The sequence below is a fragment of the Cetorhinus maximus genome, chromosome 22, assembly GCF_964194155.1.
Source record: "Cetorhinus maximus chromosome 22, sCetMax3.hap1.1, whole genome shotgun sequence".
Classification (NCBI taxonomy): Eukaryota; Metazoa; Chordata; class Chondrichthyes; order Lamniformes; family Cetorhinidae; genus Cetorhinus; species Cetorhinus maximus.
The window spans coordinates 31606002-31630246 of NC_135900.1; the positions used below are offsets into that span (position 1 = coordinate 31606002).

Below are 24245 nucleotides of genomic sequence, written 5' to 3' on the forward strand. Positions count from 1 at the left end.
CTCCACCTGCTCCACCCCCTCTTATACAGTATAAAATCCATCACATTTCTACTTCTCTTTAGCTGAACACAGGACAAAGGGAGTGATAACTGTAGTGTTAAAGACTAAAGAAGGTGATGACAGTGGCATGAAGGTAAGAAAGCAGAATGTGTTAATAGCAGAACAAGGGTAAGAAGAAGGGTAATACGGACTCAAAATGTTAACTGTTTCTCTATCCACAGATGTTGCCGGACCTGAGTTTTTACAATTTCAGCTTTTGACGAAGTGTGGCATCAAGGAGCCGTAGCAAAACTGAAGTTAATATGAATCAGGCGGAAAACCCTCCTCTGATTGGAGTCATACCTAGCACAAAGGAAGATGGTTGTGGTTGTTGGAGGGCAATCATCTCAGTCTCAGGGTATTGCTACAGGAGTTCCTCAGGGTAGTGTTCTAGGCCCAACCATCTTCATCTGCTTCATTAATGACCTTCCCTCCATCATAAGGTCAGAAGTGGGAATGTTCACCGATAATTGCACAGCGTTCAGTACCATTCGCAACTCCTCAAATAAGGAAGCAGTCTGCCTCCACATGCAGCAAGACCTTGACAATATCCAGGCTTAGAAGTGGCAAGTAACATTCGCGCCACACAAGTGCTAGGCAATGACCATCTTCAACAAGAGAGAATCTAACCATCACTCCTTGGTGTTCAGTGGCATTACCATTGCTGAATCCCCCAATATCAACATCCTGGGGGTTACTATTGACCAGAAACTGAACCAGACTAGCCATATAAATACTGTGGCGACAAGAGCAGGTCAGAGGCTGTGAATTTTGTGGTGAGTAACTCACCTCCTGAGTCCCCAAAGTCTGTCCACCATCTACAAACAGTGTGATGGAATACTTTCCACTTGCCCGGATGAATCCAGCTCCAACAACATTCAAGAAGTTCGACACTAGTAAGGACAAAGCAGTCCACTTGATTGGCACTCCATCTACCACCTTAAACATTCACTCCCTCGACCACTGGCACAGTGGCAGCAGTATGTACCATCTACAAGATTCACTGCAGCAACTCACCAAGACTCCTTTGACAACACCTTCCAAACTATGACTTCTCTCACCTAGAAGGAAGAGGGCAGCAGGTCCATGGACCACAACCTGCAAGTTCCCCTCCAAGTTACACACTATCCTGACTTGGAAATATATCGCCATTCCTTCGCTGGCGCTGGGCAAAATCCTGGAACTCCCTCCCTAACAGCACTGTGGGTGCACCTACACCACATAGACTGCAGTGGTTCAAGAAGGCAGCTCACCACCACCTTCTCAAGGGCAACTAGGGATGGATACAAATGCTGGCTTTGCCAGTGATGTCCACATGCCCTGAAAAAATAAAAAAGATTTGATGGTGGGGTCTCATTCTCTTCAAATTAGAAAATGCCAGTTTCTCTCCAAGCTCATATTTTCATAACTCTCCATTTAACCAAATAAGTGAAGCATCTTCTTAAAAGTTTTCTTTGACTTGTATACAGAACAATGGCTACTTGTCTTCTTCAACTCTGTAGAGATGCTATAAGAGCAATACTTGCAAGCTTCTGAACACAAGTGAAAAGCAGTGAGACTGGTGAAGTATTTCCACACGAAACCTTTGACGCGATTTTTCTTTGCGGGTTGCCTGTGTCCTGCTGGCACTCACACCTATGATGCCAAGGTATTGGGCAAACAGTCTCCTCCACGACCACCGGCAATAATCCCCATGTCACCCCTGAGGCACGATTTATATTTCCTACTTCTCTCTCCCCCAGCATAGTGACATTCTGCAACTTCTACTCAGCACCTCCAAAAAAATGAAGAAAGTGGGGCAAACTGGAATTAAGATTGCTGGTCATCAATATGAGTAGTTTTAACTCTCTACTTACTGTGCTGTGCTTCATACTGAGCTCCGTGGTGCTGCAGTTGTTGACTACGTCTGTAACAAACCTCCCCTGCTTTTAGTGCCTGTTTAAAAAGCCTTTCTGCTTCCACAATGGTAGTAGCTTCCTCTTCAGCCAAAAGAATGTAGGCAGTGGCACACCTGAAAAAGATTCATCTCCGATTACTCTTGGTTTCATTTGATGCTATTGCGCTGATAAAATTATAAAGTAACATCCATAAGTAGATTTTTTTCCTTTAAGGTAGAAAAGCAGACATCTTAGGCCTAGATTAAAAACTGCATGCCCACTTCTCTGCATCTAAATAATGTGTTCTACTTCCCATGGACACCTTGGCAGATAAATCAGTGAAAGTTCAGTGGTGTGCCACCAAAAGGACTATATTTATCCTAGGGAAAAGATGATCATATAATTTATTCAGGGCCACAAATAAGAAAAGCATAAATTATGCAAATTGGTGCCATAATGACATGATTGCAACAACAACTGCATCCGTCCTTAAATTCGTTTTTTTAACTGCGTCTGAACCAAAACCTGTCAGGTTCCATTCCAAGTCTATGCTGCGTTAGTTGACATCAAAACGCAGTAGTTGGCAAGCTAGAAGTAGCCTCAGTATGCACCAAATACAGAAGGGAAGGAAATTTAAACAGGAACAAATCACATTCCCAATGATTGTCTAGTGCCATTGTTGGGAAATATAAAAAATGAATGTTGGCAGTTAGGTGCTTGCAGGGTCATAGATGTCTGAAATACCCCTTTTAGTAGGACAGCTTGCCGACGTTCACTGTCTACATACCTCCCAAAAAAATGGCTACTTGGGCAAAGTATTGAGAGCTATGCAGGCGTTCATGAAGCTGTAACCCGAGCACGGGCCAGCAGCTTCGTGAAAGGAGGAGGAAAAAAATTAAGACACCCATGGTATTTAATAAACGTCTCATTTTAGGCCTGAGATTTTGAAAGATTGCAAACTTCTGAAAATGTATTTATTGATTTGATGAAAAGCCACATGAAGGCTTGTCCTCAGTGTATTAACATGACATTGGTTAGACCCCGAAAGGAATCCATTGGGATTTGTTAGATCTGTGTCTCTTAATAGATAAACTATCTATTGCAATAATATAAGGTTTCAGAATGTATTGGTTTTTGAACCAATCAATTTTCTCTACCTTGGCTTGTAGCTACATGCTGATAAATCTATTATATGCTTTTTATCAATGCTTGTTTTTAGATTTAGTTACACTTATTACAAATTCACAAGAACACATAAGCTTGGAGCAGGAGTAGACCATATGGCCCATCGAGCCAGCTCCACCATTTAACACGATCATGGCTGATCTTGGGCTTTAGCTCCCCTTTCCCGCCTGGTCCCCAAATCCTTTGAGAGGCCAAAAATCTGTCAATCTCAGCCTTAAATATAGTTAACGATGGAACATCCACAATCTTCTGGGGAAGAGAATTCCAAAGATTTACAACCCCTTGAGTGAAGATTTCTTCTCATCTCAGTCCTAAATGACTAGCCCCTTATCCTGAGACTGTGTCCCTTTGTTCCAGATTCCCCAGCTAGCAGAAACAATCTCTTAGCGTCCACCCTATCAGGCCCCTTCAGATTCAGTAAAGTTACCTCTCATGCTTCTAAACTCCACCGAATATAGGCCCAATTTACTCAACCTTTCATCACAGGGAAACCCTTTCACCCCAGCATACAATCTAGTGAACCTACGTTGTATTGCCTCCAATGCAAGTAGATCTTTCCTTAAAAATGGAGACCAAAACAAATGAGAATATAATTCATTATAAATTAGTTTATAATTTCACTGCAGCCTGCTTAACAGGGGAAATCTTAACCCCACAGGTCCACTTTAAAAGTGCTCTCCTTGTATTACACAAGACTGACATTAGACATGAACTGATGGATATGGAATCAATCTACACACATCATAATGTACAGCTCAATCTAAGCTTTAGGCTAAATACATTGCAATTTCAAATGTTTAAAAGATCCTGTTTAAGCAAAGTAGAGTCATAGCACGAGTGAAAAGTACATTCCATAAGGGTAAAAGAGGTGGCAGTGAGTTTACAGTGTCGTGATTCAATTAAACCTCTCTGAACAGCGGCTGAATCCCCAAGGATTATTTTTTAAAAATACAGTTAATTATATTCAGAAGGCGGGCAATGTTGAAAAAGCTGCATTTATTACCCAATCCTGGTCACTCTGAGTAGGTGCGGAGATCACCTCAGAAAGCATCATGTGGAGGGCAAACTGGACAGAGATTTTAGGTGCCCTCCCTGAAGAACATTTGTGTGATTTTTCTGGTTCATTCATTCATGTGCTCCCTACCCAAAGGCAGGTCCTTGGCTCACTGTCTCCTGACGCTTCACCTTGGCAGATTTTTGTCAGTGGTGGTTGGCCATTGCTTTCCACTCTCAGGGGCAGGGCAAGGAGGCAGGTCCCAAGCCAGAATGGGAATTGAACCCACAATGATGCTTTTAATCTGAACCACACGTTAGCCATCTAGCCAACTGAGCTAACCGGCTGCATTTTCCTGGTATCAGCCCACAAATCACCAAATTTCACTGGATGCATTTCATACTCTGCCATAGTGGGATTTGAACTCATGGCATCTGAGTTGCTAACCCAGTACCATGACCACTAGGCTACAGTAGCCCCAGCATGTTACCAGCTAATAACTCACTGCCACTCTTTACAATATTTTCTCCAATTTAATTTGAGAATATTTGTAACTGTTATAAAGTGAATGCCCTGAGTGAGACAGAGACACTATGACTTAGATAAAGGGTAATAAAGATGGCAGTGAAGATATATATATGTACACACATTTGTTTATATTGTATACAATTAGATACAAGATATATGGCACCATGAGGCTAATTTTGCTTCCTGCAAAATATGAAGAAGCCAAAAAATATTCAGATTGAGGGCAATTCTTTCGAGTTACTGCTCAAGGACATGTATACACTGAGAACTAACCCTGTTTACCAAGTCACAGGTCCAAGAGATTAGGAAGGAATGAATTTAGAGCTAAATTTCCTAAATGCCTGGCGGATAGCAGCACTACTAGAAAATGTGAGATTATGTGAAATAGGCTGCTGGGACTTGGGCTGACTCAGGGCTAGATTTCCCATTTGCTGTTACTTCAACTCCAATCGGAAAATCTCGGCTTAACCATCCAAGCTCACACTTGAAGAACAACAACTTTGTCATTTTAATGGAAAATTTATCTACTGAGCCAGTTGACAGCCAGTGGAATGTTTAGCGCCAGAACAGAACAGATTACAGGATACCAGCAATGTTGAGAGCTTTCATCTTGAAATACAAAGTCAAATAGTGTTTAACAGTGGGGATGTATTAACTGCCAACTGCTATGGTCAATGAATGTTTTAGTGATTACTGAAATGATTAATCAAACAGGGGTTATAAAGATATTAATTCCTGTTACATGTGCACATAGGGGCATGTTGGTGTCATACCAAACAAGCTGTAGCTTGCTGTTAGTTCTTAATGTATACATGTTCATGAGAAGCTAAGAAGCCAAACACTGAAACCTTCTGTTACTGCAATGATGTCAGAAGTCATCAGTGGAACAGGATCTAAGTAAGTGAATTAAACATGAGTGCCAGATTGTACAACTCTCAGCCTGGCTAATGTGGTGCCAAAGCAAATAAAGTGAAATGGGGAATAATGGACACCCAGGAGTGATTAAGACGCAGTCATTTCTTTGAGTAGTTCAGATAATGTCACAAATCACAAGAGCAGAGCTCGAGCAGTTTATAATCACCATCCTACTTTTGAACTAAGATCACAGCCTTGAAATCACTCCCAGGTGACTTTTTAAGAACATACATTGTGAAGTTTATTCCATTTTGGGTCCTTCTTTTTGCTTGCAGCGGCTGTAGCAGTGGACGCCAATGGTAAAATATCCTGGGTGAAAAGCGGACAGGGGTCTCATCAGAACACAGTGGAAATGAGAAAACTGTACAAAAGTTGATCATACTACAATCAGCATTAAAACAACCGTCCGTCCTTATGGTATCTGTAAAATATATTGCTAAAAAAAACTGTGTACAGAAGTACCAGGTAGAAAGGACATGTTAGGAGTACACACCGAATTGCTGGAACAGATGAAATAAAAAGGGATTTGAGCCCACAATGCAAAAAAAGTCACTCACTCATTTAATTCTAAGGCTTCATGTGCTGCTGAAATTCTTGCTTGCGGGTTCCTCTCTCTCCAAGCTTTCTGCATTACTGCTCAAACAAAACAAGAGCACTTTTTAAAACAAGATTAATGTCCTGGGTGGAACATATCACTAGAAAGCTTTCCTACCCTTGCTCTGGCACTACTCTACAAACAAATTCCAATTGAGTTTCATCCAACCCGACTTATTTTCGTTGTGTGAAAATTGATAAAGGCTTTGGTAGTATTCCACCAAATGAAAAACTAAATGATAATGTAGACTGCGGCAAAACTCTCAAAATAACAATCTCTCATGAAAAATAAAGACATGTTAACCTCAAGATTAGCTTCACTACCCTGGTTATAGCATTTCACTGAATCAAGCCACCCAATGGTGAGATAAACCTGCATCACTTTCAGAAGACGAAAACACGGTCTTGTTGGATAGCAATCTGGAAGCTGAGCATGGTCACTTTTGCAAAATGTTATGAATCTGATTCAGTTAGAACTGGTTTTCAAATTTATTTTGGACCATTTAGGTATGTGCTGTTCTCAAAAAACAGTACAAGTCCTACCCAGCTAATTACTGCTCTGTCAGCCTTCTCCCAATTGGCAGTGAAGTGAAAGAAGGGGACGTCAACAGCGCTTTCAAGGAGCATATACTCAGCAATATCCTGTTCACCGATGCTCAGCTCGGGTTCTGCCTGGACCTCTTGATTCCAGACCCAATTACAGCTTTGGGCCAAATGTAAACGTAAGAATTGAACTCTAGAGATCAGGCGAGAATAACTGTTCTTGGCATCAGAGTAGCATTGGACTAAGTGTTGCTCCAAGGAGTTGCTAGTCAAATTAAAGTCAAGGAGGATTGCGGGAAATCTCTCCAGTGGCTCGACATGCCTGGCACAAAGCAAGATGGTGTGACTGTTGGAGGCCAATCATCGCAGCCCCCAGACATCGCTGCAGGAGTTCCTCAGATCAGTGTCATAGGCCCAACCATCTTCAGCTGCTTATCAATGGCCTTCCCTCCATCAGGTTAGAACTGTTTACTAATAGTTGTAAATTGTACAGCTCCATTTGCAGTTCCTCAGATAATGAAGCTGTCCATACTAGGCTTGGGCTGCTAAGCAGCAAGCAACATTTTTTATACCGCATAAATGCCGGGCAATAACCATCTCTGACAAGAGAGCACCTAACCATCTCCCCAAGACATTCAACTGCATCATCTTCAAGATCCCTAATCACCAATCTTCGCGATCCCTTATCACGAACATTTGGGCTTCACCACTGACCAGAAGCTCAACTGCACCATTGCCGATGCTATCAGAGCACAAGTGGTTGGGTATTCTGCACCAAGCGACTCACCTCCGATTCCCCAAAGCCTTGCTACCACTTACAAGGTACAGACAAGGAGTGTGATGGAATGCACTCCATTTGCTTGGATGGGTGCAGCTGCAATAAAACTCAAGAAACTCTATATCATCCAGGATAAAGCAGTCCATTGATCAGCTGATTATCCACTCGCCTGGATTTCTTTCTCCATTGTGCCATACCTCCAATGTTTACTATCTCCAGGGTGTCTTCTGCAGCACCTCCCAAATATGCAATCTTCACCAGCTAAATGGCCAAGAGTAACAGGTGGATGAAAACACCACCACTTCCAAGTTAGACGCCATCCTGACCAGTACATATATCAGACCATTCCTATATCATCACCGAGTCAAAATCTTGGAACTCCCCACGCTGTGGGAGTACCATCAGACCACAGAGGTTTAAGAAGAAAGCCCACCATCAGCTTCTCATTGGCATTTCAAGATGGGTGATAAAGACTGGCCTTGCTATTGATGCCCATTACCTGAGAATTAATTAATTAAAAAATCCTCACCAAGAGAATTCCAGTCTGCTACCATTAACAAATGTTAGAAACACACAATGAACTCAAATATTTATTTGGCAATGCAGATTGATGCCGCATATTGCTGAATAAAAAAGCAGCTTTAATGCAGGGATGCGTTCAAGGGAATGAATTTGCAGGTTACTTACCACTGGCAGGTTTTCCCATTTTCATACCTCTGAGCCTCTAATTTTTTTTATATAAATAGTTCAATTTAGGTGTTAAAAAACATCAATTGTTTCATATCCAGGTGTCAGGGTTAGGAGATTATATTCCACTAATTTGTGCATATGGAATTAATGGTGTGGATTTTGAGGGATTAATAATGGCAGGACTGTCAGCATTTGCCACCGTCAATTTCAGAGAAGTAATAACAACTTCTGGAGTCCGCACATGCACAGTTAAACACGAAAATCTAGAAGTTGCTGTCGGTATCCTATGCTGCTCCAGAGCACCTTTGCGGCCCCCAAATTCCCTATTGTGATCAAGTGGCAATCACTGAACTGATGGAAACTTGCCCCTTTACACTATTAGCCTCACTGTAAAAATCCTTGAAAAAGTTACACCTTGTTGAATGAGGTACAATTCAATTTTTACGGGTGTACTAAGTTCACTGGCCCTGAAAAACTAATTTTATATTTGTAGAATGCCAAATTTCTCCATTATGATAAAAAAAAATCGCTTTAAAAATGTTTAAATAATATTTCACCTTTTACCTTAATCCTGTGTAATGTCCCAATCATTTACTTCACACTGGGTAAAATTTAATTAAAAGTGGAAGATAATCAGTGCATTTCACTTCCTGGTTTGCTGTCTGTGAAGAAGCTTCAAAGTGAATGGCTGCTTATCCGTTTTATGATGCCACTATTGCTGAACACCTTGACTTATTGCCCGATTCAAACTAATGTCAGGAAAGGGAAAATGCACACCACAGAGATCGCTAGATTTTTGTGGGCAGCTTTCTTGGAGGTCAGCAGCGAGCACCATCACTTTGCTGCTGACAGTGAAATCTGGGCCAATACTAACGATTTTCAAAAGTTCATTGCAACTTGTCGTATTTTTCTGCTTTTGTAAAACTTCAAATCAATTTTTTGCTTCGCTTTGTGAAATACTCCTTTTTAAAATGTGGAGGGGTGTATTCACTTAACAGGAATTATTGCCTCTCATGGATTAAAAGTAGTATGAGTAAGATAGACAAAGAGAAGTTCTAGATTTAAAGCATCCAGTCAGTTGACAGAAATGCAACTACTGATATTTATGAATTTGGAACCTAATTATCAGAATACACAAGACGGATCAGCGTTTCAATAAATACAATATTTTTTCAGATCATCACACAGCAAAGCAAGATTAACATCAGTCACAAATAAGGAGCAAAATGTCTGCTTAGTTGTACAAGAATCAAAAACATTCAGAGAACGGTGTAACTTAGGAACAAGTAGTAGTAAAAAAAATCCTAAATTACATACTGTAGTACAATTTGATTTTCAAGGTTTGAGAGACAGGGGGCGGTGGAATGGGGGATTTTCCCCAGATACTTTAGGCACTAACGAGCCTCCAAGATGTGGCCAAGATGTGGCCTTAAGCTGTTACACTGGTTTAGTCCGCATTTAGTGCAAGACACCATCTTGGTTACAGAGCTGAAGCTTGCATTAGGAACTGTTGCCCAGAGGATCATTAAGCAGTTGATTGCCACTTAAATTGCCTGCTCACGCTCATTAACAAGGCTGCATGGCATTTTGGAGGCTGGTGCTTGACAACACCTCTTAACAACAGCCAGTAGATTGTCAATCTGTCAAGATTTATTCTGGAAATTCTGAGGGCTTCACCTAAAAAGAGTGAGTGCTGTGTTACTCTATCTTATTGGGCATCACCACAGTGAAAGGAGTGCTCAATCATCGACACCTTGCTAAGGACCCCTTTGGCGTGCAGGAGGGACAGGAGGAGAGCATGAGGCAGGCAGGAGAGGGGGACTAGGTGGATCCATTTCCCCCCCCTCCCCACCCTGTGGGTACAGGTCACCCTCCCAACATGGCCTCAAGTGCTCCTTTTGAGAACCTGTGCGCCTTCTCAATCAGTCCCTGAGTAATTCTGAAACCTCACGTTGTGTGTCAGCTTCAGTGGAAGTGGATGAGTGGAGCCCTCATATACTGCTCCATGAATAATTGTGTCTAATCAGCGTTTGAGGGCTGGGCCTGCAGGTTTCTGATTTAGCACCTCCAGGCAAGTTCAAATTATGGTGAACATTAGGCCCAAAGTTGCATGCTAAAACCAGACTTTCAAACAGGCGTGTCTTATCAGCACAAAATCCATTTAGTGCCTGTTTTTACTCTTTCATCAAAATAACCCCCTATATCTTTAGATGGCTGCCTCTGTGATGGTAGAACTCAATATCACTCACACTCTATCTTAGATAAGTTCCATTGCTCAGTGTCATTATGCATCTAAGTTTTCTTTTGTGAAAATTAACCTGCTCATATAGCGACCAATTATAAATTTAACAATAAAAAACTACTGTAGAAAGAGGAATTCTAACAGCCTGAAAAAAGAATTTTTTTTTTCACTTTTGCAATGTTACTTGTCACTAGGAATTTGACTAATATTGATAAGGAGCTTCACCAAAGGCAACTTGGTACATGTGCAGACTAGTATGGTATTGAGCTATACAGAACAATAACATGTCAGGTTTGCTCCCAGGTTACACCAAGGGTGGCAGTAAGGGCCACAACCGGCCTGAACCTCTTCTAACAAGGAAAAAGGAAGAACCAATTTGTCAAGGTTTTCCATTCAAGATTAAGATCTAGTATCCTTCAAAAAAGTGCAGACATGCAGAGTGAGGACAGAAACGAGCTTGGCTGAGATCTCCCTCAGTTGAGCAGCAGGTTTACACCATTCACATATTAAGTATGAGCTTCGGCCAGGTCCCAGAGGGAGTTCATAGCTTGTGGAAAAATATGCCAACACAAATCAGCACGTCTAATGGATGAAGGGAAACAATGTTGAAAAGAAAACCAAGAGCAGAAAACAAATCAAAATTTTTTAAAATACAGGCAAGTTCCTTCTAAAATTGGAGGGCGTTGTACCTACTAAGCTTAAATGAGGTTCAAAGTGAGATTAATTTGCAATGTCTAAAAGGAAACCAGAAAGATTTTTTTTTAGGAGTTGCAAAACTGATCCTGATCTTTGCATTACAAGTCAGACAAGCAAACAATAAATCAAAAATACAATATTCATGAATGTCTGAATTCTAGATCTTACAGTCCTTCTTACTAGCGTCTGCAGGCCGTAAGTGGTCGGTCTCACAAGTGAAGAAGGTCTGATGATCTTGTGCAGAAAGATTCATATCATAATATGTCAGAGGCTCTCTTCCTGTTACCCACGTATACCTTCAAAAAAGAATGAAGCAGAGTAAAAAAGACCACTGAACAAACATTCTATATGCTTCAGCCAACATGAGCTGAATACTGGCAATCAATACGCCCTTTAACTCCCAATTCTAAAGAGCAAATATTGCTGCAATTAATAATACAAAAAAGTGATTACTAGAAATTCTGTTGCTTCCAAAAACAAAATTGCAAATTAACCACAGAATGCGAAGAATATAAGTACTTAGCCCAAACATGAAAGCTCAATTAATCTCGTTTCCATTAAAGAATAAAAGCCTAATATTTTATGCTACACCAACAGAAAAAACAATCCATGGGGGACACAAATCCTTATTGCATAATTCTTTCTTATGGATCAAAATAGAAGTATTTGTTCAGTCAGTGCTTCAGTCAGCATCGCACTTCTGGGTTTTACAGGTACACATATAGCAAATAGATTCCTTTACAATATTAACTACGCTGGCCGAAAACTAAGCATCTCAGGAATATAGTTGAGGATTATAGCTGCCTCTTGTAGTGCCACATGTTATTTGTGCAGCTTAAAATGAGAATTATCTGTACACATTGTGGTACTAAGCACCGAATGCAAAATTACTCACCGATTGTATTCTGCTCCTCTAAATAAATTTAGTGGATTTCGCCATACCTTGCATTCTGTCAGAGTAAAAAGAAACCAATTACCAGCATGTGATTATTGTCTATTGCTCTGGAGTGAATATAACACATTATTGTTATAAATAAAACTGTGCTACATTCCAAAAGCCCATTTAGAGTTTCTTAACTTCACAATTCCCAATGGTGGAAAATATAACAACTTATATTTATGTAGCACCTTTAACATAATGAAACATCCCAAGGTGCTTCACAGAAGCATTAGAAAACAAAGTATGACACTGAACTACATAAAGAGATAGTAGGTCAGACAACCAAAGCTTGGTCAAAGAGGTAGGTTTCAAGGAGTGCCTTAAATGAGGAAAGCGAGGTAGCAAGGCAGAGAGATATAAGGAGGGTGTTCCAGAGCTTGGGGCTTAGGCAACTTGAAGGCACGGCCACTAATGGAGGTGCGTTTAAAATTGGGCATGTTCAGGAGGCCAGAATTTGAGAAATGCAGATATCTCAGACAGTTTTGGGGCTGGAGGAGATTACAGAGGTAGGAAGGGGCAAGGCCATGGAGGGATTTGAAAACAAAGATGAAAATTTTGAAATCAAGACGTTGCTTTTTTTTGTATTCTTCACAGGTTGTGGGCATTGCTGACTAGGTCAGAATTTATTATTCATTCCTAAATGCTCTTGAGAAGGTGATGGTGAGCCACCTTCCTAATCGGCTGCAGTCCATGTGGCGTAGGTGCACCCACAGTGCTGTTAGGAGGGCAGTTCCAGGATTTTGACCCAGCGACAGGGAATGGCAATATAGTTCCAAGACAGGATGGCATGTGGCTGGGAGGAGAAGTGCAGGTGGTGACGTTCCCATGCATCTGCTGCCCTTGTCCTTGGTGGTAGACGTTGCAGGTTAGGGTGGGGAAAAACGATTACATAACAGAGCAGCTACAGTCTACAGTAATCTCGTTCTGATGCATGGCTTTCCCTAAGCAAGAATTTAGCACCCACCCCAAATTTTCTTTTCTCTTTGTTGGTAAGGTTGAAAATTGTCCAGGGTTATTTTTTGGAACTTCATATCAACATTTCAAAACTGCTCCTGAGATCTGTTGTCTGTCTAAAGGATTCTTTTTGAAAAAAAACAGGACAAATCACATGGCAAGATGGGCTACCATAAATAAATATATTTCGCTGCGCAAAAATAATTACAAGATATTAATCTGTGTCATGATATTTTTCATGATATTGTGGTTTATTGTAAAATAGGTTTATGAGAGTGTGTATATGGTTCTGTCTGTATGATTTAATTGAATTGGAGTCAGATAGACTGCAAAGTTGAAATTGTCAAAGGTGGTTAGGTGTAAAAGGCTTTTGAAATGCTAATGAGTAAACATAGATGAAGGCAGCATGTAGGGTGTGAAGGAAAATTGCATTTTTAGATAAGTGAAGGGGTTGTTCAGGTTTCAAAGGGATGATAGGATGTTAATAACTAACAAGATAAGCAAGGCCAAGCAGTATGTTTATTTTCCTAAAGGTACCTTACCGGCAACATGAAAATTTTTTATATTATGAGAAAAGTAAATTTCCAAAGACATATAGAACAGTGGAAGTTACAGATTAAAAGAGGGAAACATATATAAAGAAGGATAGAAGGCTATGTTGGGGGGGCCATGTAAGATCTAAAAGTGTACAAGATTATGAGGGGCAGTGTACAAGATTATGAGGGGTATGGACAGGGTGGATAGGGAGCAGCTGTTCCCCTTAGTTGAAGAGTCAGTCACGAGGGAACATAAGTTCAAGGTGAGGGGCAGGAGGTTTAGACGGGATGTGAGGAAAAACTCTTTTTACCCAGAGGGTGGTGACGGTCTGGAATGCGCTGCCTGGGAGGGCGGTGGAGACGGGTTGCCTCACATCCTTTAAAAAGTGCCTCAATGAGCTCTTAGCACATCATAACATTCAAGGCTATGGGCCAAGTGCTGGTAAATGGGATTAGGTAGGTAGGTCAGGTGTTTCTCACGTTTCGGTGCAGACTTGATGGGCCGAAGGGCCTCTTCTGCACTGTGTGATTCTGTGATTCTGTGACCGTGTAAAACAGCCTTGGGGAATAAGCCTCCAGCCACTTTTGCAGAAGTCTACTGTCTCCAGTAACTAAAGTTGTGTTACAAGCCTTTGGAATTCCACTGTCGAGTGGGTGCTGTAGTAACCTTGCTAATTGATTTTATAATTTCAAATCCGTTTTGGACTGTTGCGTAAAGGGAGTGTGTACTTGGGAGCCTTTTTAATTAAGGATTTGGGAACTGTTAAGACTAATGAACCATGTAATTGTAACCTTGTGTGTGTTTATTGTTTCTTTTTCCATTAATATTTTAATTTAATTTTTAAAACCTCGAAAGGTGTTAGTGGACTCAATTCTTCTGAATTCAGTACAGAAGCCTTCTTGTAATAATTACAAATTGCAAAACTGTTGTGATAGCGTGGCCAAGGTTCCCTTGTGGATTTAGTCTGCCAGGCACATATCACCTGCCACGTCATAACATTTGGAATGATTGATTTTAGGCGCAATGACCAGATGAGACTTTATTAAATGTGAAGAACGAGTGGGTAAACCCTCAGGGTGCAGAATGTTTATGGCCATGTATGTGTGCAGCTGAACAGTTACCTTAAAAGAGAAGGAAATAAAAAGATAATTTTTATTTAGCACTTTATAGAGGGGAGCAGTCTACCCTAGTGACAGCAAGGCAATATTTCATTGTGCACTGCTTTTGGTTTTTCATCATTAATCATTTTTTGATCATTTATTTCTTCCTACTGAGTGTGGGGAAGGAAGTGGGGGCTAATAGATGCTTGTGGCATTGTCGCTCTTGGTGTAAGCTAAAGTGTGACTTTTGCTTTCCCTCACTTTTATTTTAATGTTGTATGGAACAAATAATAGTATTTATTTTGTAGAAGAAATGAATTATCACAGTAATTTATAAGGATCAGGATGTCATTTTTCAATCACTCATTCGGTATTGAGGTTTTCAAAGGGAGGGTGTAACATGACACCTGCAACTATAAAACATTACAGGATTTTTTAGACGGCATGCCAATGAAATAGTCGGCAGAGCACCTAACTCCGCCAATCAAGGCAGCCCCACAGCCATTTAATGTTCAGTGGAGCATTAATTGGCTGGAGGTGAGATTTCCAGCACTCCTTTGGGAGAAATACTGAATCAGGGGGCTGCCAGCCAATCTGACTGGTTGACAGCTCTGTAGTCCCAGCAGTGCCTCTGGGAGCATAGTCCACTGTTAAGACTACATGCAGTCTCACCAGTCTTAAGTGTCAGAGCCCACGGGAGCAGGTGAGTCCAGATTCTCACGGCGGGGACGGGAAGGGAGGCCGGGGGGTTAAGGGGTGGGGCCTGTGATGGCAAGGCCAGTCAGGAAGGAAGCAGTCGGGGGAGGGCAGACCTTAAGGTGGGTGCCCGATCTCGAAAAGAGACCAGTGATGGAGGTGCACCTCCCCCCCCGCCCCCCCCCGCCACCCCTGAACTCTCTTGCTTGAGTTCCAAGCAAGCTTATCTTCAGGGATTCCTCCCCACCTTCCCTGAACTCCTCCTGTTGCCCTTAAAATTGAGGGCAGATGGGAAGTGGCCCTTAAGTAGTCAATACTTGGTCAACTTATGGGCCTCAAATGGGGCGAGGGTTGGTAGGTCACCCTAGCCCTTGCCCGTTCCCTTTAAAATTGTGGACAGGTTAGGGAGGGTGGGTAGGCAGTGAGAGGCCACCCAGGTTGTTTCACAGGGCTTCCCACCCAACCCCCACAATGCCTGCAACCCACTGGCCGGGGCTTGTAAAATTCTGTTCATTAGGTTAATAAATAGCATAGCACAGAAATACATGTAATGTGATCTAGCTTTGGATCTGAATTCTACACTCGCTGCCCATTCATAGTGCTGTTATTGTGAAAAGACGTAAAGTTAAGTCTTGGCTGCTCTCTTCAAAGGAAGAGGGGGAAATGGGTACATCTGTGCCCATCCCAGAAGCCAATTCATAATGATACTGCTGACTTTCTGGGAATATGTCTTCCGCTGGTGTATAGTGCCAGGTAAACAGGGAAGAGGGAGAAAAAGAAAGTTACCCAAGCGTCAGCCATGCCTTTGTATTTACATGTTCCTTTAATCCATTATGCGTTGAGCTGATGATCTCACCTCTGTTTCTGTGCAAAGGTGCTGAGGAGACCACAGATTTCCCGTGGCAAAAAGGTAAAATGTGAAGAAGGGAAAACTGCAATTTGAATTAACCCAGGTTACTGGTGCCTTCAGCTTGGCATGTCACACGGGCCTCCTCTCATCTGAGAAAGGGGTAGGGGAGAAGACAGAAAAATACACACGGCCTAGAAAATGTAATGCTTTCATTGTTACATTTTCAAGAGAAAGATACGTCACACTTTCAAAGAATACTGCACTTAAGATCAGCTTTGTATTTTTTATAAAGGCAACACAAGGGGATAATTCGAGTTACAGTGAAAGCTGTCTTTCTTTACAAGTTGGAGCCTATTTACAAGACTACAACAGGTGTTTTGATCTATACTTGGGCAAGAGTTTTGATGTTTTGCCTAGCTGCTAAGCTAATTACATGTGCATTAAATCAATCTATAAGCTCCTGCTGTTTAAGTGATTATATGTACATAGAATGCACCATTATGGCCAGATTTTACACGTAGACGGATTAGTGAAAATGGCGACGGAGGCCCATATCTGGAAGTTCTGCCCCCGAACCAGGCCTCCGCCATTTTTGCAGTGGGGGAATGGGGGCAGGTTCTAATGTACACATCCGTGATTCATAAAGGCAACTGCACATGTTTAAGTGCAGCTGCTTCAGTCAGATCTGATTTTGGTTAGTGGAATGTCCAAAACATGACTTTAAGTCTGGTAGGAGAAAGTCCAAAGCTGCCAGAGTTCTTTGGAAAGATAGGGTACCCTTTTGGATATGGTTGTGGGACACCTTTGGGAGAGTTCTGGTGCCCTTTGGAAGAGGGTAAAGTGCCCTTTGGGGTTGTTCACAGTAGACATGTATGTGCATAAAAGGTGCATAAACTCATTGGAATTGTCAAAGGAACTGTCAAGCTGTCAGGGCATTTAAATGTCCTGCCCTTAAGACATTAGAAACAAAACTGCAGTAAAAAGTGCTTGCTATTTCACTCTGACTATTGGCATAACCCTTAGGGCTATCACAAAAGGATTAGAACTGCATGACTGATTTCACAAGCTATCATTATCACATTTGGGTGCCTGTCATTTCATAGTTTGGTTGACAACTCCAAGTGCCACTAAAGTCTTTGAAATGGGTCTATGAATACAAATGCTTGGGATTAAGTGGCTGAAGGAATTTAAATGCAGTGCATGTTTTTTTTAAATCAAAAATAGTTTTTTTTTGAAATAGTGAATTCATCAACAGACACTTAATAATTGTATTTAATCTCAATGTGGGTCCTGACGTTTGCCCGAGGTAGATACTGTGTGAGTTGGCATGATAGGTGTAAGGGCAAGGAGGTGGGTGGGGGGGATATTGGTTAGCATGAGTTAGGATTGTTTACATAGGGGCTACAAAAGGCCATGGGGGTGGGTGCAGGAGCATAGGTGGGCATTAGGGATATAAAGGGCAACTGGGGTGCATGGAGGAGTATAGGTTGGCACAGAACACATAAGGGGCCATGGGGGTGGGTGGAGAGACATAGGTTGGCATGAGGGTATGAGGGCCCATGGGGGTGGGTGGGGGCATAGGTTGGCATGGGGGTATGAAAGGCATGAGGGGGTGGGTGGGGGGCATTAGGTGGCATGGATGGGGTAAGAGAGCTGTCTTTAGTTTTATCATTTTTCAATATCTTTGGCAAAGTGCCAGGCAGATCTTCCGTCAGCCCACCTCCGAAGCCAGCAGCCTTTGAACTCCTTCCGGGGTTGCCCACCACAACTCCCATTTTCACCCATGTCCCCCCACCCTGGCTAAAAATCGGAAGTGCCGGGGCACTTTTCCACAGGTCGGCCTTGCAGAGCTGGGATTTGTCCTGACTCTGTGCTCTCGACCCCGGAGTGGAAATTCAAACCTGTGTGTTTGAACTTGATTGACAGCTCTTTGTTTCGAGGCCTCTGGGCTGTGATTTATCGCAGACCTTTCTTAACATTTTCAGTTTTGTTCCAGTAGAATTGACCTCGACTCTTAGACTCAAAGCATTGGGTAGTTACTGTCTCAACTCACATCGCATTAAAGAGTCTAATGAGGATTGCTTCCTCTAAGTGTCGTGCACACTATCAGACAACATGATAACTGCTATGAAGAAGATATTACATCTCTGAACGGATTTTACCTTTGTTTCCTAAGTAACTGCACCAACATTAACTTTCTGTGTTTTACTGCATCTACACAAGCATCCCGTAACATAAACAATAGCACGTTTTTAGATGTGGTCACTCTGCAGCTTAAGGAGGTGCAGTCAGAGAGGCAATGGGTGACCACCAGTCGGAAGAAGGAAGGCAGGCAGGTAGTCAGGAAAGCCCCTGAGTGCATCTCACTCAAGAACCGTTTTTCTGTATTGGAAAACGGTGAGAGTGAAGGTCCCTCTGGAGAGTGCAGCCAGAGCCAAGTTCATGGCACTATAGGTGGCTCAGCTGCACAAGGGGGAGAAGTAAGAGTGCAAGAGCAACAGTGGTAGGAGACTCAATAGTGAGGGGTGCAGATAGGTGTTTCCTCTTTTACAACCCCACCCCAGGTCAGACCTGAAGATTCTATACCCTGGAATATTGAGCTGCCAGCCCTGCCCTTCCCACAACCATGTCTCTGTGATAGCAACAATATCATAATCCCATGTGTTAATCAACGCCCTCAATTCATCTGCCTTACTTGTGAGACTCCTTGCGTTAAGATAGATGCAATCCAGCCTTGTATTATTCCCTTGTGCCTTAATAGGTCTACGTTTGCTCTGCCTTCCAGACTGACTTAGTTTCTCTTCTATATTTGTCTGTGCATTACCCGCTGTGATCACCACACTGTATCCCACCCCCCTGCCAAATTAGTTTAAACCCCACCCCCCACCACCCCACCAAACAGCACTAGCAAACCTCCCTGCAAGGATGTTGGTCCCGTTCCGGTTCAGATGCAACCCGTCCAACTTGTACAGGCCCCACCTTCGTCAGAAACAGATCCACTGATCCAGGAAACTAAAGCCCTCCCTCCTGCACCATCTCTTCAGCCACACATTCATCCTCTGTATCCTCCTATTCCTATACTCACTAGCATGTGGCACAGGGAGTAATCCAGAGATCACAACCTTTGAGTTCCTGCATTTTAATCTGCTACCTAGCTCCGTAAATTCTTGTTGCAGGACCTTATCCCTCTTTCTATCCATGTCATTGGTACCAATGTGAACTACGACCCCTGACTGTTCGTCCTCCCCCTTCAGAATGCCCTTCAGCCATTCTGTGACATCCTTGACCCTGGCACCAGGGAGGCAATACACCATCCTGGAGTCACATCTATCAAAATCCATCTGGTTTAAATATTACAATGAAGTGTAAAAGAGGAGGCAGCATTGCACTATTGATCAGAGAGTCAATTACTGCAGTAAGGAGGGATGGTATCTTAGAAGGTTCCTCAAATGAGGCCATATGGGTAGAACTTAAAAACAAAAATGGGGCAATTACTTTGCTGGGAGTGTACTATAGGTCTCCAAACAGTCAGGAGGAGCAGATATGTAGAGAAGTGTAAAAACAATAGGGTGGTAATAGCAGGGGATTTCAACTTCCCCAATATTAACTGGAATAGTCTTAAGTGTGAAAGGATTAGAGGGGGCGGAATTCTTAAAGGAGAGCTTTTTGAGCCAGCAAAAGTAGAAAGTCCTACAAGAGAAGGGGCTAATCTTAGGGAATGAAGTCAGGCAAGTGGTAGGAGTGTCAATGGGGGAGCATTTCAGGGATAGTGACCATCTGTAAGATTTAAGGTAGTTATGGAAAAGGACAAAGATGGACCGGAAATAAAGGTTCTGAATTGGGGGAAGGCCGATTTCAGTACGATAAGACAGGATCTGGCCAAAGTGGACAAGGGTGACAGGGAGCAACTACTTGTAGGAAAATCTACATCAGACTAGTGGGAGTCATTCAAAAAGGAAATGGTGAGAGTTCAGGGCCAACGTGTTCCTGTAAAGGTGAAAGGCAGGACCAACAAGTCTAGGGAACCCTGGATGTCAAGGGATGTAGAGGATTGGATAAGGGAAAAAAAGGCAGCTTATGGTTGATACAGAGGGCTGAAAACAGCAGAAGTCCTAGAGGAGTATAGCAAGTGTAGGGGGGTACTTAGAAAAAGTAATTAGGAGAGCGAAGAGGGGGCATAAAAACTACTGGCAGGCAAGATAAAGGAAAATCCCAAGGCATTTTATAAATATACTGAGGATAACCAGGGAAAGAGTAGGGACCAAAGTGGCAATGTGTGTTTGGAACCGGAGGATGTATGTGAAGTTTTGAATAATTACTTTTCATTTGTGTTCACTATGGAGAAGGATGGTGTAGGTGTAGAAATCAGGGAGGGGGACTGTGATATACTTGAACAAATTAGCATTGAAAGGGAGGAGGTATTAGCGGTTTTGGCGGGTTTAAAAATAGATAAATCCCCAGGCCCAGATGAGATGTATCCCAGGCTGCTATGTGAGGCAAGAGAGGAGATTGCAGGGGCTCTGATACTAATTTTCAAATCCTCTCTGGTCACAAGAGAGGTGCCAGAGGACTGGAGGACAGCGAATGTGATATCATTATTCAAGAAGGGTAGTAGGTATAAACTAGTTAATTACAGACTAGTGAGTATAACACCAGTGGTAGGGAAACTATTGGAAAAAGTTCTGAGGGACAGGATTAATCTCCATTTGGAGAGGTATGGATTAATCAGGGATAGTCAGCATGGCTTTGTCAGGGGGAGATCACGTCTAACAAATTCGACTGAATTTTTCGAGGAGGTGATTAGTTGTGTTGATGGGTAGTGCAGTTGATGTGATCTACATGGACTTCAGTAAGGCTTTTAACAAGGTCCCGCATGGGAGAATGGTCAAGAAGAGCCCATAGGATCCAGGGCAATTTGACAAATTGGATCCAAAATTGGCTTAGAGGCAGGAAGCAGAGGGTGATGGTCGAAGGTTGTTTTTGCGATTGGAAGCCTGTGACGAGTGGTATACCGCAGGGATCAGTGCTGGGACTCTTGTTCTTTGTAGTGTACATTAATGATTTAGACGTGAACATAGGAGGTGTGATCAGTAAGTTCGCAGATGACACAAAAATTGGTGGTGTCATAAATAATGAGAAAAGCCTTAGATTACAGGACGATATAGATGGGGCATATAGATGGGCAGAGCAGTGGCAAATAGAATTTAATCCTGAGAAGTGTGAGGTGATGCATTTTGGGAGGACTAACACGGCAAGGGAATACACAATGAATGGTAGGACCCTAGGGAGTACAGAGGATCAGAGGGACCTTGATGTATACGTCCATAGATCCCTGAAGGCAGCAGCACAGGTAGGTAAGGTGGTTAAGAAGACATATGGGATACTTGACTTTATTAGCTGAGGCATAGAATATAAGAGCAGGGAGGTTATGTTGGAGCTGTGTAAAACACTAGTTAGGTCACAGCTGGAGTACTGTGTGCAGTTCTGGTCGCCACACTACAGGAAGGATATGATTGCACTGGAGAGGGTGCAGAGCAGATCCACCAGGACGATACCTTGGCTGGGATTTCATCTGAAGAATGGATGATACGTCAGAGAAATTGCATAAACGATGTTTACACAATTTTATGGGGTTTGTGCGGTTATTTTACTGAAGTTACAGTGGACAATTGGTGATTCTCCATGGAAATTCACACCTTATGCCAATGGGAGCTTGAAACTAGATGAGGGCTTTCTCCCAATAGATCCAACTACTGTCCAAACAAAAGCTCCCATTGGCATATGGGCTGAACTATTTCAGCTATGAAGAGAGACTGGATAGGCTAGGGTTGTTTTCCTTAGAGCAGAGATGGCTGAGGGGTGACTGATAGAGGTATACAAAATTATGAGGGGCAGAGATAGGAAGAAACTTTTCCTCTTAGCGGAGGTGTCAATAACCAGGGGGCATAGATTTAAAGTAAGGGGCAGGAGGTTTAGAGGGTATTTGAGGAAAAATATTTTTCACCCAGAGGGTGGTTGGAATCTGGAACACACTGCCTGAGGGGGCAGTAGAGGCAGGAACCCTCACAACATTTAAGAAGTATTTAGATGAGCACTTGACGTGCCATAGCATACAGAGCTATGGGCCAAGTGCTGGAAAATGAGGTTAGAATACATAGGTGCTTGATGGCCGACATGGACACGATGTGCCGAAGGGCCTGTTTCTGTGCTGTATAACTCCATGACTCTAAATGTGGCTATTGATTTAACCTGAATGCAATGGTCTGGCTGTGGTGTGTACTAGCGCTTGGAACAGGCGCCAGTAAATATAGTCATCACGAATGTTCTCCGCTACACTGTATCCAAATCATGGCATAACATTGCAAGTTCTGGTTAATAGGAGACTGGTTCTACCTCTAAAAACTACTTTTGCTTGGACAGTAGTTGGGATTGGGTATTGGGGTACTGAATAAAGTTTCGCGCTCCCATTGGCATAAGGCATGAATTCCTATGGAGAATCACCCAATCGTCCACTGTAACTTCAGTAAAAGAACCGCACAAACCCCATAAAATTATGTAAACACCGTTTATGCAACTCCTCTGATGTATCATCCACTCTTCTGATGAAATTCCAGCAAATGATTGGGAGAATCCGAATGGAAATTCACCCCTTTAGTCTAATCTAATTCAGAGTTTATTGCTTTCTAGGTCCACCATGGTGTATAAGAGGGCTAGCACATTCCCTTTTCTGATCAATGTCGAATGACAGCCTCACTAACAAACTAAAGCCAATTGAAGGCCATTTTTTGAAGACCTCCTGGGAGTTTCTTATCCATTTCACTCTGCACAAAATAGAGATGGAACAATATTGATAATGGTTACGCACGGGGAGAATGCGCACACATTTCCAACACCCTCCCATCTGAAAAGGGCGTGTAGATGGAAGAGTGAGAAGAAAGGAACATTCAATTCTGATTTGAGAGCTGCAAGACATAAAATGCAGCTGATGACTCTCTCTATACTGAGCTAACCCCAGTAATCTCGTAAACACCAGCCTTATCATCAAGTCCTTCAATAATAATCTCTTGAACAATGAAAGCACAGAAAAACTCATTTATCTTTGAGTATTTGCACATTCATTGTGTTTCAGATAGCATGCATCACTGGTACATTAGAAATAGTTCTGCAACTTATGATGTGGCAGATGATGAGTGCCAGGCAGACCAAATCCACAAGGGAAACTTGGAGGAGAATTTTCTCCCTGTCGGGGGTGCTGGGCAGGAGTGGGCACGGGTGGACGCTTAGCCGATCGCCGCCCGCGATCAGTTGCGCGCCGCTGTTTTACGTGGGAAGGGCCAATTGAGGCCCATCCAGCATGACACGCACCCGGAAGCGCTGAGCGCTCCCTGTGTGGGTGGGGGGGAGAAGGCTGAGTTGGAGTGCAGAAATCTTCCTGAGGCACAGAGCTGCCTCAGGGAGATTAGTCTGATTTTCAAAAATTTTTATAAAGAGAAAATTTTTTTTTTTAAGACATGTCCCCTCATGTGACAGTGTTGCAGGAGCTAGGGCATGTCAATGAACTTTAATAAAAAAATTTATTTGAATTATAAATCCTTCATGAAACCTCATCCTGCCCGTAGATGAGGTTTCATGGTAAATGCAAAGGCCGCCTAGGCTCTTCGCCTGCCCGCCAACCTTAAGGTTGGACGGGCAGCTCAGTTAACAATTGTAATTAGTTTTTAAACGGCCTTAACAGACCTTTGACAGTTTGGCGGGCATGTAGCCGACTCCGGTGTGCGCCTGCCGAACTGAAGATCTGAATGACGCGCAGTGACATCGGGATACACGCCTGGCATCACCACACGTCATTTTGCGTGTTGGCGAGCGGGGCCCGCCCATGCACGCTGACCCGAAGATTCTGGCCTTGGTTGCGCTATCACAATGGTTTTGCAATTTGTATTTATTACGAGATGTGTGCACTGAGTTCAGAAGTAATGAGTCCACCAAGACCTTTAGAGATTGTTAAAAAATTAAATTAAAAAATTTAGTAACAAAATAAAAGATTTCAAGCATGTACATAAGACTACAATTACTTACTACGATAACAA

At 42.6% G+C, this 24245-nt stretch overlaps 1 protein-coding gene across 14 annotated transcripts in view; it reads right to left on the bottom strand.

Annotated features, from left to right (window-relative positions):
• The window catches only part of LOC144696580 (suppressor of tumorigenicity 7 protein homolog), a 203600-nt gene that overhangs the window by 38182 nt on the left and 141173 nt on the right, over positions 1-24245 (bottom strand). For 9 of the 14 annotated variants that reach the window (XM_078568037.1, XM_078568040.1, XM_078568038.1 and 6 more), the window contains 5 exons: positions 11977-12031; positions 11250-11377; positions 6096-6171; positions 5770-5847; positions 1896-2050 (listed from right to left, as the gene is read on the bottom strand). In XM_078568037.1, the coding sequence (XP_078424163.1) occupies positions 1896-2050; positions 5770-5847; positions 6096-6171; positions 11250-11377; positions 11977-12031 (492 nt within the window). The remainder of the gene's footprint in view (positions 1-1895; positions 2051-5769; positions 5848-6095; positions 6172-11249; positions 11378-11976; positions 12032-24245) is intronic. The other 5 variants (XM_078568026.1, XM_078568033.1, XM_078568030.1 and 2 more) reach the window with 3 other exon arrangements.